The 22729-nt window shown below is 43.7% G+C and overlaps 1 protein-coding gene across 5 annotated transcripts in view; it reads right to left on the reverse strand.

Moving 5' to 3' along the window:
• Positions 1 to 22729, reverse strand: part of CARD11 (caspase recruitment domain family member 11) — a 1114500-nt gene that overhangs the window by 271382 nt on the left and 820389 nt on the right. For all 5 annotated transcript variants that reach the window (XM_078664998.1, XM_078664996.1, XM_078664999.1 and 2 more), the window contains exon 8: positions 8302 to 8496. In XM_078664998.1, the coding sequence (XP_078521124.1) occupies positions 8302 to 8496 (195 nt within the window). The remainder of the gene's footprint in view (positions 1 to 8301; positions 8497 to 22729) is intronic.

Below are 22729 nucleotides of genomic sequence, written 5' to 3' on the forward strand. Positions count from 1 at the left end.
CAGAGGTATTTAGTTGACGTATATGTTCAGACTTGAATAGCTAAAGCTGACCTTTCTTCAAATGCTGAATCACATAACAAATCACTTTCATTAAGAAATGAGCCTTTTGCTAATTGGACTCAAACTGTTGCTCGCTAATCATTTGTTATTCTCTGCCGTTAATGAAGTAATTACGCAAGTTGTGCTGATGAAAATAAAAGCAACACGGGAACAGCCAAACAGATAGAATAATAAACAAAATAAATTAGGAAGACAGATGTAAGAAAGGGCGGAATGTGGCTCTTACGCCCATGCACCTTCTCTAGTGGATTGCATTCTGTGTCACCTCTGGTTTCTTTTTACTTGTTATTCATGCTATAATAAAGTGTATCTGACAGTCTTTGAAATGTTATTATAGGGAAATGATTTCACTTCCGATCAGGCTTCAGAAAAATATATGAGTAAATTACCACTGACTTCTTTTGCTGAATGTAAATTAAAACACATGATTTAGCTCATGCCTTCTTGTTTGGGGAGCACAAAAGCACTTAGACATGATGACCCAGATCTTTAAACCTTACACAAAGGAGTTGATCAAAATGCATTTTTCCCTTTTGCAATATAGATAATCTAATTGAAAATGGCATTGAAATTGCACCTTAAGAAAAATTTACTTGGTGTCTCAAGTGAAAACTTGGAAATAAAAATGAAGTGGCGTGAGCATTTTTTAAGCTTAAGGTGGTTTGTGAACGTTCAGTGATCAGTTTCACGTTTGTCACAGGTCATTTTCAACTCAGACAGGTTTCCTGTGGGATGAAACATATACGGAAAACTGTAGCCGCAAGAAAAAAATAAGCGAAATGCACGAAAATCTGTAATGCTGAACTACACGCAATCAGGCTCAATATATAATTCCCCCCCCCCCTAATTTTGCAATTATTTTTTAGGGAAAGGCAGCATGGGCAGTGTAATGCATTCAGCTGTTGGTAAAGGATGGTGGGAAATGTTGGCTAAAAGTATCTGATCATTTCAGTAAGTAGTTAGATAGCATTGGACACATTGCACCAGGGCTGAGATCATCCACCCAGCATACCCTACAATACAGTCTGGTCTGAAGATATCCTCGAGAAATATGTATGAGTAAAATTAATACATAGTAACAATAACTTAGTTTTCATATAATGCTCCATAATGTGCTTGTGTTGTTTCTAAGTAGTGTACATGTCGGGGGCAGATTTACTGACATTTCACGCAACGCAGAACATCAAGCAAAGTTGCTGCGTTGCGTGAAAGGCAGACAGCAGAAATGCGCCATATCAACTGAGATATGGGGTATTTCTGCTGTCTCTCAGGGCCGGCGCACTGTGTGCCTGTGTGCTGCCTTGCACCAACGCAGGATGACTAGTGCCTGCGTTACAGGCAGGATTGTTTTTGTGCAGGAATAGGGACCATCCTGCACAAAAACAACCCTTAAAGGCATTTACCTCTTTCTATCTGTGCTTCAGAATGCAAAATGTCTAGACGCATAGAAAGAAGAAGTAACAAGGAGAAATAAATACACTTCTCCTTGTAACACCTGTGTTGGGTTGGCGCAGCATGTTGAGCCATTCCTCGGATTACTAGCTTTAGTAAATTTGGGAATGTGCAAAAATCCACGGGTCAATGCATGGGAAAGCCCATGCTCCACCCATGGAACGCCTCCCTAATGCAGCATTATGTGCTGCCTTATGTTACTTATTGGGAAAAATCCCAAACAAAGCCACTCAATTCCAATTTGTGTGGCTTTGTACATCACAAATAAAAAAGTTTGTTGTGGTTGCTCAAAAAAAGTGGTGCACCCAGGATGCAAAATGTTAGTAGATCTGTCCCCAAATGTTTTCATTACTGAAATGTAGGCACTCACATTTATCTTGCTTGGAAGAATGGAAAGCTGAGTCTGCCTTGCTAGGTTTTGCATTCTTGACCTCCAGAGGACCAGCACCTTCACCTCTCAGCTGCAATTCTTTCTCTCTTCCTGTCACCAGCACATCTCATATTCACAATCCTTTCTCCCTGTACCTTCCATCTTTCTTCTGCGATTCTCTCTCTTACTTTTCTCTCCCTTATACCCTAGCCATCTCCTATCACTTTATCTAATGATAAACCCCTTTTATCTCCGCTGTACATGATGGAACATAAGAGCAGCAAGAGTCGTTGTAACATAGCAGCCAACTACCCTGATGTCATGGTTGTTAAGTTCAGCCAGTCCTACTTTTTGGCCTGAGTCAAAAAATCATTGGACTCTGGGACTTGTATTTCCACTTAACTCACTGTTTAGTATTGACCAACAAGAGACATAAAATACACTCCTGTTAGCTACAAAAAGGATCACTGAAAATGCCATGTGTGACAAACAGTTGACTGACAGCTATAGCGCCACCTTGCAGAGACACCAGTCTGATTTCAAGCTAAGATGGAGATATTCATCCACAGTGTATGAGAATCTGCTCATGGGCCACTGTTTCTACATCTATGCTCTTATATTCTCCAGATTCTGTGATTTATTTTTGTTAGCTAGTGCAGAGTTCTCCAAAGTCGGTCCTGGAGGGCCGGATCCATGGCAGATTTTAAGATAGCTACATTTGTCTAAATGGGGATATGCTAAACATCTGGCATGGATCCGGCCCTCCAGGACAGATACTGTTGCCTTGCAAGTGCCCATAATCTCTGTCAGTATCTATTTTTTTATAACTAAAAAGAGTTCTGCTGGTCCCTGTTTAAAGCTACATGCCTTGTGACATCATCCCACAACTCCTTTTTAGTGCAAGGAACCACAACACATCTGCCAATGCACCTCTACTTTAGGGATGCTCCACTTCTGAATATTTCCTGACTGGACCCCATATTCAGCTCTGCTGATGCACCTCAACACCAATCTGCAGGCTGCATTAATTATTTCACGACTTGCCCTTTCCTACATCTCCATCCTAAACTACAGCATCCTTTGCTGAAGTCTGCAAGCTGAGGACCTACATGCAGCTCTTCCTTCTATGCCTAAACACTCTCCTTGGACCAAATTACAGCCCCTCAAACAACTCGCCCAGTACAGCCCAATACTAACATACAATGTGTAGGTAATCCCAGCACTGAATCACAAAGGCCTACCAATGCACTTCCATCCAGACCTGCATTACTCATTACTACTGAGGTACTGAAACCCGTGTACAGTTCAGCCAACCCTCCTAAATGCTGATCTGATCCGCTCCACTAACTGTTCCAGCACTGACAAAAATATGCAGTGCACCTTAAAACAAGCTCCCCTTGCTACTGTCATACATAGCTTAAAACATCGGAATGCTGACAATAGATTACCTCTGGGCTTATAATGGCTGGTAGAAGCCCGGAGTTCCAACATTCCAATGTTTCCCTTAATTTTGTCCCCTTTCATTTTAGAACATTCTACCCCTAGTTTGTGGAATGTTCTAATAGTCTTATAGTCCTTCTGCCGTGGGCTACACCGGTTGTTAAAGGCCCTCTCCCTTGTTATATGGCCTCGCCTGTGGCTCTGGACTATTTCTCGGGTTCAGGGTCTTTAACAACCAGTATAGCTTTTGGCAGTGGGCTATAAGGCTTTATTAACAAAACACTGTGACTCTAATAGCTGTAGCAAGGCACTTCACAACAAAACTGGGGTAAGCATACTATTCCATCATGGTCACTCACAGAGGCATTTTCAACAACACCTCAATCATAACCCGCAGAAGCCATTGGCAGTTCAGTGACAACAACCAGACTCAGTTACCTTCTAAAATTTCTTGACATTCTCCAGGAGCACTCCCTACCATTCCTGAGTGGGATAACATACAACACTGCCAATGCACCTCAGCCTTTACTTACAGAGATCATTATAACCCTAGCACTGAGAAAAACACAGTTCTTCAACAGCACCTCAGCCATACCTATAGCATGCCTCCATATTCTATAACATAACAAATGTACTGATGCCCCTTAATCCAGCAGCACCAACTGTTGTTCCAGAACTTGCATCCTCCTATGTGAGCTGAATGCATTTCAAATATCTCCTCCATCTCCTCTATTATTCCAGCTGAGGAACACACAAATACATCAATGCAAGTCAATTCTGAGCATAGCAACCTCAGCTCTGCCTCTACTAAAAAAATACACAGCTTACAATGATGCACCCCAGTCAGTAACTGCAGCATCTCTGCTGTTCTAATGGCAGACTCCATACATAGGGGGTCATTAGGATGGCGGGCGGACTTTGCCCGCCCGCCATCCTCGTGCAAAACGGGACCACCCGCCATAGGAGCAGTGGTCCCGCCTTGAGCATTAGGATGCGCCCGCCACACAGGCGGGCGCATCCTGTATTTTTACCATTGCGGCAGGCGGTGCAGAAAGCGCCGCCCGCCGCAATGGTAAAAATGCACGTTGTGCATTTCAAAGCACAACATGACAGGCACCGCGCGGTGCCTGCCATGTTGCACTTTGAAATGCTGGGGGGTACCATAGGTACCCCCCATGTGCACCCCCCAGCCCCTGGACTCCCAAGGGGCCCGCAACAGGCCCCCGCAGGGAGTCTCCGCATGCCTTTCCAAAAAGCATGCCAGGAAGGGCATCCTAATATCGCTGGCGGTGTCTGATAGACACCGCCACCATATTATTCCTTTTCTGCCCCGGCCGCAAGGCGACCAGGGTGGAAAAGCGGCGGATGGTCTTCCCATCCGCCGAGGTCCCCCCCGCCATCCTAATATGGCGGGGGATCTTTAGTGCAACAATGTCGGGCGGATTGGGCCCCATAGTATTCCCACAGTACCTCACCACTGACCTCCAGCAACACTTCACATTAACATATCTGCTATAATGTGTGGTAGGGTTTTGTGAGAGAATGGTGCAAGTTATATGTAAGACAGGCCTAATTACATACAAACCTGACTGCTTGTTTGCCTTTAATATTAGAAAATGTGCATAATTGGCATGGGGAATAAGGAAGGAGTCTAACTGTTTGGTTGGTAATGCTCACAAACATGTGCTCAATTTTGATGTTTCAGTATAGAAATTCCTATTTTCTGGCACCGTCCAAGCTAAGAGGACAGCGAAGGAACATTTTCTATTTTCTGGTGCTGGCGTTGGAACTGTGGCTGCAACGGGAGATGATAAAATATCATTATTAATAAAGTCATATACGGTGCCAGTGCAGGGCTGGGTTAGACACATGGACTGGTTGCTGAGTGGAGTTGTTGAAAGGGTGGATTCTGACTGCTGAGTGACCCGAACTACACATGACTTGGCATAATTTAACCGCATGCGCGCTAGCGGTTTTCCAGCTGCGCGCTGCGTTTTAAAAAAAGCCGCGTTACATGATGAGCTCAGCTCGTCATCAGCGTGCGAGTGGTGTAACTCATGACGAGCTGAGCTCGTCATGAGCGCCGAAGTGGTTCAGCTTAGTAAATTTAAATGGCCATATGTTAGAAGACTGACAACATTTAGGCACTTCATGTAGGGCACAGACATACAGATAAGGGCTATTTGATTACATGGGATTTGACCTATTTGATAATCTCCCCTATTTGCAGACCATCTGCTGAGTTATTTATAAAAATTATGATAATTATAATACACATGATTTGTAGAAAAAATATGCAAAACAGTCATATGACAGTAAAATACCGACTGTGTGAGTACTTGTTTGGGGTAAAAGTGCTGAGCTCTATTTTATCATCACCTTCAGAAAAAAGATAGATTTTCTGGGAGGTTTTTCTGACTCCTAACTCTCCCTGTCTAACAGAGCATAATCACTCACTGGTTGGGGAGTGAGAGACAACAGCCAATTCTCCTTTTCTCTGAAAAAGACATATTTCCTTTTGGATTTGATGGGATAAACCAGAAGCAAACGCTGATAATGTAGGGAACATGATATAGCGATTATCGAAGGGTCTGGCACCTGAGGATGCCTGAGGACCTGGGTTGCCTGAAAAAAAGGTAACACACACAAGCCCAATGGGTGACATGAAGAGAGATTTTAAGATGCTGCTCAGCAAAGGTAAAACCATGCACCTTGTCTAACTGAGATTTGTTAAGGGCTTAACAAATCAAAGGATCTGCCTTAATCACTATTAGAACATTAGAATGTTGGTAGCTCCATTGAAAACATTGGAGTGCTCCGTGCTTATAATGGATGGTATGAGCCTGGAGCTCCGACATTCCAATGTTTCTTTGTTCACAGCTCTGGCTTTGAACAAAGGCTTCAGGGAGCCTGAGGGGATTTCAATCCCTTTGCGCTCCCTGAAGGCTTTGTTTTATTTGTTAGAACATTCTGCCCTCTAGTGGCAGAATGTTCAAATAGCCTTATAGCCCTTCGTAGCAGGGCTATACTGGCTATTAAAGTTCCGCTGCCTTGTTAAAGGCCCTCGCCTTCGGCTCGGGCCTTTAACGCTGCAGCGGACCTTTAATAGCCGGTATAGCCCGCTAAGGCGGGCTATAAGGCTATATTAGAACATTTAAATGTGAAACACTCCATTGCAGACAATGGAGTGCTCAGTGCTTTTACGGGCCGGTAAAGGCCCGCAGAGCAACCTTCCAATGTTGTTTATACAAAGGCCTCTCGGAGCTTGAGGCTATTAAAGCTATTAAAGTCCCGCTCCCTTGTAAAAGGCCCTTGTCGAATGCTGGATCGGGCCTTTAATAGCCGGTATAGCCCGCTACGGTGGGCTATAAGGCTATAGTAGAGAATTTGGACTCTTTGTGAGAAATGTTGTGAGATATTTCTTTAGAGATACATTCAGGTGTTATAACCGAAGCTATCCTAACTTCCTTATATCCTTGGTTCTCCTCTGTGTGGTTAAGATTCGGCTGCACTTTCCAATTAAAAGGATTTTTATGGTATAAACTTGGCAGTCCCTTGGTCGCAGTTTGCCCATTCGAGAAAAAGGTTAGGGGAGGTCAGAATGTGTTTTCCGTTTTCAGCTCCCACAGGAAATGTTGCTCACTGCTACAGCAAAAACTGCTGAACCTATTTACACCATACTTTATATGATTGTGTGCTTATTGAGGCGTAAATCTGATCAGTATTTTGGAGATGTTGGTGTTTTAAAAGGCAATAGATAGGCTCGAAAGGTAAATCCTTTGCATAGGTTGGCCATTTAAAATCTCAGTTTCCAAAATCATGATTTCGGGTTATCAACTTTTTTAAGGAATGTGATTGGCTGATGAAGATAATCTGGCTTTCTGTGGGCCTGAGACTATTGAAAGGTTGGTTATTAAATGTCTAAATAAATTGATTAGAGGATTCTATCATTCCTTCCATATATAGGCAGCGCTATGGAAGGGTTGAAACAGAGAAACATGAAAAGCAACTGGAAAATAGGTTTTATCGAGTGGGTAGAGACACTGAGAGGTACAGGAAAGCTGCAGGTCACCCTCTGCTGCTATCACAAGGAACTAAGGGGATGAAATAAACTTGTGGTGCTGGTTTTTCAGCAAATAAATGTCCTACAAATTAGAAATTGGATTCGGCATTAAGTCAAAAGAAGGGAGAGTAAAACGTAACTCATTTTAATATTATATAATTTTATTTATTAATAACACTGGATCATTGTTGGAATACCACTTCATTTTTTGCTTAATTGTTTTCAAGTTTTTAATGAATGTCCTGTGATAACTGTTGTAAACCTACATCTTCAGGAAGAAGACTACACCCTTGAAAGTCCTTTCCTGAAAGCCTTTTCAGGTTGTGTTTTGCTGATCCTTAGTGACGTACATTTGGAAAAGTGGAGTATATTTTAAAGTTGTGCTCGCTAGACTGTTTAAATTGTAGACCCCTCTGAAGTTGCATAGTTCATGACAACTAAAACTGAACAATTATAGACCACTAAGACTGGATAGTTCAAGAAGGGGAGGAGCTGTCAATTTGGAGCTGAGGAACCATCGCTCGAGTTCTCTCCTCCACTCAGCATCCTGCGATTCCAGGCAAATCACTTAACCTCCCTGCGCCATATAAAACATCTGTACTAGTGTAATGTAACCTGGTTCTCATGTAAAGTGGACTAAAGCCTTTGGGCCATGATGGGCTACATAACAACTGCAAAAACCACCAAAACCCTAAGTTCACACAATTTAGGATGCCTAAAATTGAATAATTTAAGAACACTAAGGTTGAATAATTCAAATTTACAAAGATTGATTAATTTAAGATACCTAAGGTTGGATAATTTAAGGTCAATAAGCCTGGATGATTCAAGACCACAGAGGTTGGTGATACAAGACCACAATAGATAGTTTGAGGCAAGTGATCTCCCATCCCAGTTCATCCAAATGAATTGTTACCTGATCAAGACAGCTGTCCTTGGACATGCGTCTCAGTTTGCAGTCAAGGTTGACAATGCGAGCCTCTTTCCTGACCATCTCTATTCTCAGCTCGTCGTTCCTTTCTTCCAGTTCACGAATTTGCTTCCTGTATTTGTCCTTGTCTATCAAACACTGGGAGTACTGAGTCTGGGCCTCATCTCGAGAGCGGAAGGCCTGCGGTGAGGTGGGAGAAACAAAAGTAACGAAAAACAATGGTTAAGATAAATAATAAATTCACACCTACGTCATCACACGAAATACAAGGACGTTTTGGCAGGTGATATAAAAGACTTGACTAGTGCTAGTCAGTGTTGTGTGAACAGCTTGATATTGGCAAATGTGAAGCAGTAGCAATTTAAACAAAATTATTGCACACTAAGTTGTACCTAACAGCCTTAAAGTCAGTGACATGCTCTATCATTAAAACAATAATTAGTCAAATAAAGGAGCATTTTTTAGTAGCCACATCTCTGTTTCATTGTAAAGCACATTAATTTGTACACATATTATATCACATCTATAGTACATCTAAGTTATTTCATTATTTCTTGACAAAAGATTTCAAAATTTAAATGACTCCGCCATGATTTTGTGTGGGTCGGGTAAGACAAGAATTGTCATAGATAAAAGATAAAAATGATAATTCATGATCATAAAAAATTGTGTTTCTCTCGATACAACAGGTTCTACATAATGTTCAAGGAAATTATTTCAGATGTTGTCAAAACCTTTGTTCATTCTTTATTCTAGCAATACAATTCCATCTCTCTATCTCTGAGTCATTTGACAGACCATTCTTGTACATCCATCAAGAAAGTACTGTCTTTAGAATCATCATTAATGATCTTACACACCTTTGCATTGTATCTTTCAACCTTGGCTGTAATGAAGGAATATCATTCTGTTTTCAGTGATTATTTTTGACAGAATTCCAGTAGATAATTTTCAGCGTTTTACCTAATTCTGCAAAGTAGCGATTGACCGAGATGTGGATCAGTGAGGAAGTTTTAGCCATGGAGATTTGAGGATTGATATTGTTTCTCATCTTTACCACTTTACCAAAATATGCTGGTGCTAAACACTACATTCAAAACCTAAGCAGGGCTCCCAAGACACTCCCAGTGAGAGGCTGTTTCAGGCCTTCCTGGGGAAAACGCCCCCACCCCTGTTATGCTGCGGTCATCAAGTTGGAAACTGTGGAGTCAGGAAACAAGGCTTTTACTCTTGGCATCCCCATGTAACCTATTTTGTATGCTTTTGGTTAGTCCCTTTATGAATCAATTCTTCAGATTCTTTTTGGCAACGATTTAAAGGTCATAGAATCAGGATAAATACTGGTGGTAAGCAGGTGGTTAGAAATCTGGACTTGTAACCCAATACACATTGAACCTTGACCGAGGGAAGCAGCGTTACCCCCAAACATCTTCACTACCCGGTGCTTTCTGCCTTTGGCATTTGCACTGCCTGTATAAGCCACATAGTTTATTTAAGCCTTGCATTTCTGGAGGTGAAACGTTAGGTGGGCCAGAGATTGTAACCCAAAAGTTGCTTAACACCATCCAGTGACTATTGATGTTTTCTCTGTGTCTGCCATCAGGTTACTAATGGAACTGGAAGTTATGCAATGCTGAATGGTACATCGTACTTCAATTTTTCTGGAGTTTTATGGTCATTTTCAGATTAACCTGAAATCTGGAAAACATAGACATATGGCCTGGATAGGGCTATTTCTGTTGTTAAATGCCCACCTTTAAGTTATTACACCGAGCTGTATGCAAGTGCCTCTAACAATAAAGTTGACATTTATCATCTAGTAATGCCCTCTGGCTATGGACTGCAATGTTGGTGGAACATTCTACCCATGGAGTGCAGACGTTTCTAACTTAAATAGCTAGAAGAGAAAGAGAAACATTGAACTGCTGGAACAGAGGTCTGTTACCACTGATTAGTTAGAAGGTCACTGGGATGGGGGGGATAGTGCTCAATGGAGGACCACCCTGGGTATCCAATATGTTGGATGTAATGGCCTCACACACCCTTGCGAGTGTGACCACAGTAGTTGCACGTTAGTCCTGTATCGTGACTTGGAAACTTAAGTTCCAGCGATCACAGACTATTTTTTGTTTTTACTTGCGGCAGAGGACCACCAGAATAAAATGTTCTCTGGTACCTCGTGTCACATTTTATCCTCACCCACACTATCTACTCTTTCCTGGCCCCTCACCCACACTTCACCCATAGGCAGTTGGATAAAAGATCTCCACCAAAGAGCCCCTCTTTGAGGTGAGCCCGTTGGACATTGCACCGCCTGCCCAACCAGGAGCATTGCCGATGATGAAGCATGACACTCGCAAGGGTGTGTGAGGCCATTACATCCAACATATTGGATACCCAGGGTGGTCCTCCATTGAGCACTATCCCCCCCATCCCAGTGACCGTCCCCTTCTCCTCTTTTCTTCTTTAGGAACAGCTCAGTCTACTTGTTGTTCACCGATTCTGGGGCCCTGACTGTGGCTGGACCTTCCCTTCTCCTTTCCTTGAATGGTAATCTTAGCCCTACTGGATCATAACCCGATCCATTTCTTTCCCCTACCTTTTGTTACATACACCACTGATTAGTTGCCTTCCACAACACCCATTAACTTTCAAAGAGTTCCCAACATTCCAATGTTTAAAACGTATTTCCAATCATATTGTGAAAGAATTCCAATTGTTTACCTACTCCCATATAGAGAGGTAATGTGGAGTTATATTTCAGTGCATTATTAACAATATGCAGAATGTAAGTGCATGCCCAATTACATATATGTGTAACTGAGCATGAACTTACATTCTGCATATTGTTAATAATATATATAAATATATACATTATACAGACAAATATATATTTATATATATATGACCTCTTTATCCTGGAGGGGTTCCATGTGATACATATATATATATATATATATATATTCACTGAAAAAACCATAGGTTATAGACCATATATAGTTAGGAATTAGCATTTACAAAACCTTGAAAATTCACTGAAAAAACCATAGGTTATAGACCATATATAGTTAGGAATTAGCATTTAAAAAACCTTATTTTACTCACACAAAACCATTGAAATTCCATATATAGTTAGTTGCACTAACTATATATCGCGCACCCGCAATCCACTGCTGATCATGTCACATATTACATCATTCATGACATGGTCAGTGACATCACTGATGACATCACTGATGACATCTCAAATGACATCACTGATGACATCACTGATGACAACATCCAGTGACTGTATGTTTCTGTAAAGTTAAAATATGTCTTACATATTGAAGAATGAGTGGATGTATAAGTGTCTGGATGAAGGATTTAGTAGGTGCGTGACTGACTGTATGAGTGAGTGATTAAATGTGTCTCACTGAATGCATGGGTTAGTGACTAAACTGTCTTAATTTGTGCATCATTATGTCTGTTGTTCTGTAAACTGCTGCATGTGTTGATCATTAGCTATACGAGAGGCTATATGTGTTATTAATTGGTTGCCCAAGTATTTCTATGGGAGATTGAGTTTGTGTGGGGGTGGCTGGAAGGTGTGTGACTCTATGCATAGATGTGTGAGCAGTTTATTCACTAGGTGTATGAGTTCAAGAGTGCATGTGGAAACAACTACATGGGCAGTTGACTGTGTGCATGAGTGTATTGATGAGTGAATGGATATCTCAATGCTACATGTCATAGTAAGTACATATGTAAAACACAGTACATGTGAGAGTTGGCATATATAAATAACTGTGCATGAGAGCCACTGAATGAGTGAGTGGTTGTATCGATCATTGTGAACTTGTATCAGGGATTGTATAAGAGAGTAAATATGTGTTAGTATATGTTTCAATAAGTAAGGTGTGTTTAACTGTATAGTTGAAGAAATGGAGGTGAGATTGTTTCTTTGCATGACTGACTGGGTGTGTGAGTAACTCCATGGATGAGTGGCAGTGTGTGAGTGTCTGTATACACTGAGTGTATCTAAGGTTATATTAGAGTCTGAAGAGGTTTATCGTATTAGCACAAGAATGATGTCAAATGAGATGTCATCAGTGATGTCATCAGTGATGTCATTTGAGATGTCATCAGTGATGTCATCAGTGATGTCACTGACCATGTCATGAATGATGTAATATGTGACATGATCAGCAGTGGATTGCGGGTGCGCGATATATAGTTAGTGCAACTAACTATATATGGAATTTCAATGGTTTTGTGTGAGTAAAATAAGGTTTTTTAAATGCTAATTCCTAACTATATATGGTCTATAACCTATGGTTTTTTCAGTGAATTTTCAAGGTTTTGTAAATGCTAATTCCTAACTATATATGGTCTATAACCTATGGTTTTTTCAGTGAATTTCAATGGTTTTTTAATAGCAAATATTATAAGCTGTCGAATGTCAAGTACGTGGTAAGTGAAAACATTTTCGTGTTTATGCACACTGATCTGCTTTGAATGGTGCCCCCCCCCTCATTTCTATTAGGAGTACTCTCTCTTTGCAGACAGTGAAAGGTAGTTAACGCAGGCCTTTGCCCCCGTTGTAATCCGTCGTGCCTGCTTCTCTCTCCATTTGATTGATTGTTATCCAAGTATTTACTGTTTTAGAATTAGTTCTCTTTGGTTCATTCTCTATTTACAAACAAACACAGAGTCGCAATACTCTGTTTAGTCTTTGCAGATAACGAAAAATCGTGTAAAAAAAAAGAAAAGGAATCGAGCAAAATCAGTAGGCCACTAATGGGATCTCTTTTTGACCTCGCTAAAATAGAAACATTAGGAACAACCCCTCATGACAAATACAAAACTAGTGAGATGAACTGAACTCCACACAATGATGGCTGCAAAACAGCTCGGCTCCGCCACCCACCCCGCCCAAAATAACGATAAAGAACGGCTGCCATGATTGGTTGCGGAATGACCACGACGGAGCTACGAAATGGTGCTGCTCTCATGCTAACCCCAGCTTCAGTCTGAAACATCCAGAAACACTGTAGACTACCAATTCGATCAGTTCTGGTAGCGCCCCAATGTAACCCGGTAGAGAAGAACTAGCCCTCCCCTCTTTGACTGATGGTTCTTGTTGCCTGTCCCTTCTGTTGTCATTTAACAGAACTATTTAGCCTGCTGAAAGGGGTTGTGTTCCGCCGCTGGTTGGTGGAGACATTTTGACTATATTCTGTACCTGCGTTGTCGCGTAATGCGTCATATGACGCGCCGCGTTAGCGCATCCAGAAGTCATCCGGGGCGCGCAGCGCGTAACGTAAGCATAACAAGTCATGTGACTTGTTAATAAAACTTTTCATTGGTTCATTTTACTTTTCTTATTGTAATGATGAAAGGCTTGGTCATATGACCTAAAAATTACGCTTTTCATTACTTCCGTACATTATTTTTTCTTAAATATATGTTATAATGTTCCAGGCTAATGTACTTTCCCGGAAATTTTACAACTGTCCTGCAAGTAAAATATATTCTTTTTTCGAGAAAAAGAGCGTTTCTTCGTCCCATGACGGAGCCGTTGAGCAAAAGAGGGTCGACCTGCTGTCTTAGTCGCCGATACGCCTGAATATGAGATTCTTATCGATCACTTTATGTTGCAGGAATAGAAAACACAACAGCCCTTGACCATTTATCTTTACTGCGTTCCTTCGTATTATACCTTTTACCCTTCATGTAATTGGTCTGCTTTATTTCACTTGCCTTTTAATGATTCTAAAACAGTCACTATTATTAAAAACTTTACCAATGTATATACTACTACCATGTTTTCTTTTAAAAACCTTTATTGTGAAAATTTCATTATACAAATACGAGCCTATAACCACGTGGGCCTGCCACAGAGCAAACTGTAATCGTATATGATGAATAGACATTTACACTGTAGAGGAACGTAACGGGCGGGCCATTAGGTTGCAAGAACTAAGGTGTCTAACAGTTACGGAATCGGTGGACTTACATTTTATAATTAAAATACGACAGGGCCAGTTACAATAAAATTATCTAGATATACATTTGCGGGCAAGTACCATGGGTGACGTTAATTCGAACTTTCAACAGTACAGTAATCAATAACACATCAGAACTTAATATCAATAGGGATGTCGAAATATTCAATCAATTCTCGTCCCCGCCCGCCATGTGCTTCAAAACTGCATACGTATCTCGTGATTTCAAGGTTCTGCAACCAGTACACAACAAGGAGTTACGAGTCCCATTTATTCCGGCGCCATTTTGGGCGAGGACGGGCAGGTCCAGGATATAGTCAAAATGTCTCTACCAACCATCGACTATGATGATGTTCATATGCTGTATTTATTAGAGTAACACTGATCTGTCCACATGAAATTAATTTGCCACAATCTAAACATGTCATTTTAATCTTTCCAAAGTTCTTCTAAATATTTGGGACCGTTTCCCTTGCCTCTGAAGCTCTCAGTGCCACTTCTTTGATGAATGTACTAGCAGGTCAGGGGTTCTCCTCCAAATCTCTCTTTTATGCAGCACTATAATTAATTGGTGCCACCTCTCCATATGACGATGCATGGTATAGTTACCACAACTATATTTTTTTTCGGTTCCTCTGGAGAGTTCATCGTGGCAGATGAAGCGTGTAACGTACCGGGCATTTACCTTTTTTTGCATGTACAGGAAAGGAAAAAAAAATCGAGCGTCCGAGTTCTAAGGTGTCCCAGGGCCATTTTAGTGGACCAGGCCCAAATCCAAAGAACAGCCATCTCACAGGCTAATGGGGCGACCCACGCCGAGTTTCAGCATTGTAGGATGACCACACCAGTACAGCAACTTGCTAGACATCACCTCGGTGCCATCCGGATCTCGGCGCCCCACTGCAGATGAAGTGCCTCTCAACTATGAAACCACCACGGTGACATCCGGATCTTGGCGCGTTGTGCTGCCTTCGGCCTATTCGCACATCGGTCCGCTACTGACGCCATCTCACAGGCTAATGGGGCGACCCAAGCCGAGTTTCAGCATTGTAGGATGACCACACCAGTACAGCAACTTGCTAGACATCACCTCGGTGCCATCCGAATCTTGGCATCTCAACGCCTACTGGTATCTTCCATACAGAAAATATTGTTACGCTGCCTTTGGCCCCATTCGCACATCAGTCCGCAACTTAGACATCACCTCGGTGCCATCCGGATCTTGGCATCTCAGCGCCTTGTGGTGTCAGTCAGAAAATATTGTTGCGCTGCCTTTGGCCCCATTCGCACATCGGTCCGCTACTGACGCCATCTCACAGGCCAACGGGGCGCCCCACGCCGACTTTCAACATTGTAGGATGGCCACAGAAGTGCGACAACTTACTAGACACCACCTCGGTGCCATCCGGATCTTGGCGCGTTGTGCTGCCTTCGGCCTATTCGCACATCGGTCCGCTACTGACGCCATCTCACAGGCCAACGGGGCGCCCCACGCCGACTTTCAGCATTGTTGGATGGCCACACCAGTGCGGCAACTTACTAGACACCACCTCGGTGCCATCCGGATCTTGGCGCGTTGTGCTGCCTTCGGCCTATTCGCACATCGGTCCGCTACTGACGCAAACTCACAGGCCAACGGGGCGCCCCACGCCGACTTTCAGCATTGTAGGATGGCCACACCAGTGCTGCAACTTGCTGGACACCACCTCGGTGCCATCCGGATCTTGGCGCGTTCTATTGCCTTCGGCCTATTCGCACATCGGTCCGCTACTGACGCCGCCTCACGTGCCAACGTATTTTCTCCGCATTTTATACCCTATGCCACATAACAGGTCATGTGACTTGTTTATAAAACTTTTCATTGGTTCATTTTACTTTTGGTTTCCTAATGATGGAAGGCTTGATCATATGACCTAAAAACAACACTTTTCATTGGATGAAAACTTTTTTTTTTTCCCAAACGATGAAAGCCCCACCTTGTTTCTGGATGTTTCAGACTAAACTGGCGTCAGCATGAGAGCACCACCATCTCGTAGCTCCGTCGTGGTCATTCCGCGAGCAATCATGGCAGCCGCTCCCTACCAGAAGCCTGCAGGAGTCGGGGCCCCCAAAACTTTTGATGAATTCTCAAGGCGGAGGGGACGCTTTCGAGAATGGGGTCCAAGACCTAGCAGACAAGCGTCCGATTTCCAAGGTGTCCCAGGGCCATTGCAGTGGACCAGGCCCAAAAAGGAAAGAGCCTGCCGCCATTTTGAGAGTCCTGTGACAGCCGCCTATCGTTGCACCGCAAGAGTGGGCGCAACTCAGCTGAATTGCGGCTTTTGACACAGTGGACCAAAAACGGACGGAATGGCAACTGAAACGGTAAAGGGGCACCCCACTACAACAGATGACACTCCACCTGGAGAGGCCCGTTCACGCCGCCTCCCCCGGGGCGCCCCACGCCGTTATTCGGAGCAGCATTGTAGGATACCAAAACCAGTGCGGCAACTTACTGGACATCACCTTGGTGCCATCGTTCTGCTGCCTTGGAACTATTCGCACAACAGTTTGCTACTGATGACCCACCCCCCGCGATGCCCCACGCCGTTATTTGCTGGGTGGCAACTTACTAGACATCACTTTCGTGTCATCTAGATTTCGGCGCGTTCTGCTGCCTTGGAACTATTCGCACAACAGTTTGCTACTGATGACCCACCCCCCGCGACGCCCCACGCCGGAAATCTGGACGTTGTGCTGTGTTGGGACTATTCGCACAGCCGACCGCTACTTCGTTGTTTTTCCCTAAAAATGTTTATATGTTATTACTATTTTTGTTTTCTTGTATATATTTATAAATTATTAAAGTTTTATAATCTTACTACTTTGTCGGAGTGCTATATATTTTTAATGTGACACATAATTGTAAAAACTTTGATGTACAAAGAGTCATCCCTGGAATCTTCCGCTTCACGCTCGGTCCCCTCCCCAATCACAATACAGGATGGTTTTCAGATAATAGCAACGCTTCTGCTGTGACGGATCTCATCGAGTGTGGGCCTTGATCTACTATAACTCCTTTGAAGAGGGGTGATTCTTTACAGCTGTGGCCATAAACTACATCTGCAGGGCTAGCTGATAGCCTAGGACCGGCCTGGACAATCGGACACAGAGGAAAAGGAGTGTCAGAGGGTGGGGTAGTGAATAGGGCGAAAGGGAGGTGTCGGGCGGGCACAGGGTGTGATTCTCAGGGAAGAGCAGCGCAGATGGGGGGAGGTTTATTACCCATGCATAAGACAGAGAGCGGGGGTGACCACTGCCTGGGTGAGATGCTTGCGAGGGTGGGGAGCCATGCTAAGGATCGACAGCGTGCACAGAGTGGGTCTGGTCAAGGCATCTAAAATGGCTGCCGTGCACGACAAAAGTGTGGCATTTGAAAAAAGACAAGATGGCGCAGACAATGTTTTTCAACACTTCCTGATTTCCTTCGAATCGAACGTTAACAGACGTTGGGGCATATTACCAAAGTTAAGCGATATTTATCCCTAACGATGCATTGCAAAGATTTTTTTACCGTCAGAAATTATCGCAGATAAACCTTGCTATTATCAAGGTTTATCGCAAATACGATAAAAAACGACCGCAATGCATTAATATCGCTGAAAACTCAGCGATATTCATGCATTACCGAGCTAATGCTCTTAGCCATGTTATCCACCTCCCATTGGATAACATGGCTAAGAACTGCTCAGGGCAGCTGTTACTTTTTGGAGATATTCGCGCTTATCTCGAATATTTCCAAAAGTTGATAATAGGAGATAGCGATGTTAGCGACTGTTTCCAGTCGCTAACATCTTGGCATGCCCACTTTGCATGTCATTAGTGATAAATATCACTCACATGCAAAGTGGGGCCCAAGATGGTCGCTATCTCCTACTAGCCGTCGCTAACTGGTGTTAGCAACAGCTAGGTAATACAGATATAATTTTATCTCCGCGAAGCGGAGCGCTGTTACAGATATATATCTTGTTTTTGAACGTTAATTTCTCAAAATGCACTGAAGCACATATATTGAGACCTAGCAAAGGCACATCGGGCTACCAGTCCCTAATATTTTACCAAGTTTCGTGCAAATCCATTCAGCCGTTCGATTATTATTATTATTATTTTTCTTTGCCCCGCGGGGCCCTTTTAAAACCTCCACATCAAACCTAGGGGGTCAGCGAGGATCTACTATGCCCCCTTATGGTCATTTGCCCCTTCGCTTTGGCCTCCTCTTGTCTCTCGATCCTACCGAGAGACAAGATGGCGGCCGCTACGTACTGTTTGGAATGTTTACAGACACCGGAGAGCCAATCAGCTTTGCTTCGCAAAGCTCCGTAACGCGAAAAGTACGCGAAGCGGTGCGCTGTTACAGATATATATCTTTTTTTGAACGTTAATTTCTCAAAATCCACTGAAGCACATATATTGAGACCTAGCAAAGGCACATCGGGCTACCAGTCCCTACAATTATGCCAAGTTTCGTGCAAATCCATTCAGCCGTTCGATTATTATTATTATTTTTTTTTTTTGCCCCGCGGGGCCCTTTTAAAACCTCCACATCAAACCTAGGGGGTCAGCGAGGATCTACTAGTCCCCCTTATGGTCATTTGCCCCTTCGCTTTGGCCTCCTCTTGTCTCTCGATCCTACCGAGAGACAAGATGGCGGCTGCTACGGACTGTTTGGAATGTTGACAGACGCCGGAGAACCAATCAGCTTCGCTTCACAAAGCTCCGTTGCGCGAAAAGTACGCGTCCTGGAGCGCTGCCCGGTCCGCTGTTACAGATATATATCTTTTTTTAAACGTTAATTTCTCAAAATCCACTGTAGCACATATATTGAGACCTACAAAAGGCACATCGGGCTACCAGTCCCTACAATTTTGCCAAGTTTCGTGCAAATCCATTCAGCCGTTCGGGCTAAAAGTGAGGCCAACCGCCATATGGAAAACTGAATGTTAAAAACACGTTTTGGGACCCCCCTTTTTTCTCGACCCCCCCTGGACGAAACCCCCCCCCCCAATTTTCAGGGGCTGCTCAGAAACAAAATGTGCCATTTTCCTGAAAATTTCAGCCAATTCCGTCCACAAACGCCAAAGTTATTAGACATAGAATTTTCAAAAAACCCATAGAGAAAAAATCCTAACTATATATACCTACTGGCGACCGCCAGTAGGTAATATATATATATATATATATATATATATATATATATATACACACACACACTGCTATGCTACTAAGAATGCCATTGTTCCCAAAATGAAGTCACCTCTCTCACTCATGTTTTCCCCTACCCCCCACCCACCCACCTACATGCAGTCAAGCTGAAATGTAATGACTTATTTATAGTGTTATTATTGTGCTGCTCTTGGTTAACTTTCCCCAGCTCAGTTACAACCATAACATTTCAAAGGTCCTTCCACTGGTTCACTGTGCCTATTAATTCATATAACATGCAATCGGAGAATGTATCTAGTTTTGTTTTAACATCGACGGATGATATTAGCATAGAGGTTGCTCAACAGTTATTCATGTGGTGAGATAGTGCTTAGGTGTTATGGTCATATGATGTTTATTTTTCATGTGGCCTGATTTGTTGATGAAATGATACATTTGCTCACACCACCATGAGTCTGTAATTTCATATGCGAAAATAATGTATTAAAGCTCTTGATTTACGTGGTGAGCCAGAAGACTTTACTGTTCTGCTAGGGATGGCATTATTCTTTCAATGTGCTGCCCATTTGGAACTTATATTAATTTCTGATCTAGCATTCTCTGTTTAACTTTATATTGAGAGCCTTGAAGGCACTGACTCTGTGTCGCCTATTTTTGAACTTGAAATAAAACCCTTTAATTTTAATTTGATCTAGAACTAAGTTATTGAGATGGGCTCATTTCCTTAATAATATGTATTTTCCTGATATTTAGGTTTATGGGAGGTACCTTGACGTAGAGACACATTGCCTCATGAAACTGTGGTTTAACACTGTCTCCGATAAATGTGGGCATTCTGATTGAGGTAAATTTTGACGTGTCTAAAATTTCAAGGTAGCCCGCGCCCATACAAGTTATCCTGGAGAACCTGCCCTAGCACCAGCACACAATTTGTTGTGAAATTTTACGAACATATTTGCCTATTCCACTTGTCATTCACTACACTTTCAAACAATACCTGAGTTTGCAGGGGTAAATTTCTGCATTAATTAACCAGTTAAAAATATATGTTTTGTAAAACCCTTGATGAACGTACCTAAGCCCCTGCCAAATCGTCTTGACATTTACGAGTAATTGTTAGTAATTACTCAAAGGCAATACAATCCAAATTAGATTCCCAGTCCTCAAAAAACGTTTTAATTTGTCAAAACTTGTTGGAAAGAGAAGTAGTCGAGAATACCACACATCTCTGTAATGTCCATATTTCTGGAATCTCAAAACTGCCAAAGACAGGATGCAGAAATTCTAGGTAGTACCAATGTGTTGTATCTTGTTTGAGTGCAATGCATCTTCCCTGCTTATCTGCCTTGCTGCTCAGTCAGTCTGGATGAACAGTGGAATGTTGGTATGTGTGATGTGATGATATAATGTTGGGGATGCCTGGTAGATGAATGTCAGTTGAGAGATTGGGCTGAGCAGCAAGGGAGCTGCTCCTGGTGGGGCTTTTATGATTCTATGATTCTGACTTATACTTCACCATTAAACCTACCCAATCATCATACCTCAGCTACATCATTCTACTTATTTCATTTGGCAACGATTGGAAAGAACCTGCACTTCTACCCTCAAGAAACTTCAAGATAAGGAACTTCTAGATAAAGGAAACCCCCTGAAAAGCAGATCAATCAATCAATCAATCAATCTACTTATAAGTCGCACTACTTACCCATGAGGGTCTCAAGGCGCTGAGAGGAGGGGGAGCCACTACTGCTCGAAGAGCCAGGTCTTGAGGAGTCTTCTGAAGACGAGCAGGTCTTGGGTCTGCCGCAGGTGGGTAGGGAGGGTGTTCCAGGTCTTGGCGGCGAGAAAGGAGAAGGCTCTGCTGTCGGAGGTTGCTCGTTGGATGCGGGGGACAGTGGCAAGGGCGAGGCTGGTGGAGGGGAGTTGGCGGGTAGGGGTGTAGAAGCTGAGTCTGCTGTTAATGTATGTTGGTCCGGTGTTGTGGAGTGCTTTCTGAGCGTGGTTGAGGAGCTTGAAGGTGATCCTCTTGTCGACGGGGAGCCAGTGTAGGTCTCTCAGGTGAGGGGTGATGTGCCTGCGGCGGGGGATGTTGAGGATCAGTCAGGTGGAGGCGTTTTGGATGCGTTGTATTCGTCGCAGTTGTTTGGCCGGGATTCCTGCATAGAGTGCGTTGCCGTAGTCCAGTCTGCTGCTGACGAAGGCCTGGGTCACCGTTCTTCTTGTATCAGTGGGGATCCACTTGTAGATCCTGCGGAGCATGCGGAGGGTGTTGTAGCAGGAGGAGGAGACGGCGTTGACCTGTTTTGACATGAAGAGGGAGGAGTCGAGGATGAATCCGAGGTTACGTGCATTGTCGGTGGGTGTCGGTGCCGGTCCCAGCGTGGCCGGCCACCAGGAGCGGTCCAAGGCGGAGGGGGTGGGTCCGAGGATGAGGACCTCCGTCTTGTCCGAGTTCAGCTTTAGGCTTCTGCTCCTCATCTATTCTGCAACGGCCTTCATTCCCTCATGGAGGTTGGTTTTGGCAGTGAGTGGGTCCTTGGTGAGGGAGAGGATGAGATGGGTGTCGTCGGTGTAGGAGATTATGTTGAGGTCATGTTGGTGGGCCACTTGTGCGAGGGGGGCCATGTAGATGTTGAACAGTGTCGGGCTGAGGGATGAGCCCTGGGGTACTCCGCAGATGATGTCGGTGGCTTCGGAACAGAAGGGTGGGAGGCGGACGCTCTGGGTTCTGCCGGAGAGGAAGGACGTGGTCCAGTTGAGGGCCTTCTCTTGGATTCCGGCTTCATGGAGGCGAGTCTTTAGTGTGCGGTGGCAGACCGTGTCGAAGGCGGCTGGCAGGTCCAGGTGGATAAGGGCTGATGTTTCGCCGTTGTCTAGTTGTCGCCTGATGTCGTCTGTGATGGCGATGAGGGCTGTCTCGGTGCTGTGGTTTTGTCTGAATCCGGACTGGGATGGGTCTAAGATGTTGTTGTCCTCGAGGTGTCGGGCCAGTTGCGTGTTGACGATTTTCTCAATGACCTTCGCCGGGAACGGGAGCAGGGAGATGGGCCGGAAGTTCTTGAGAACCTTGGGGTCCTCCTTGGGCTTCTTGAGGAGGGCGCTGATGTCGGCGTGCTTCCAGCTTTCCGGGAATGTAGCTGTCTTGAAGGAGGTGTTGATGACCTTCCGTAGTTGGGGTGCGATGGCTGTGTCTGCTTTGTTGAATACGTGGTGTGGGCAGGGGT

This window comes from Lissotriton helveticus, chromosome 10 (assembly GCF_964261635.1).
Source record: "Lissotriton helveticus chromosome 10, aLisHel1.1, whole genome shotgun sequence".
Classification (NCBI taxonomy): Eukaryota; Metazoa; Chordata; class Amphibia; order Caudata; family Salamandridae; genus Lissotriton; species Lissotriton helveticus.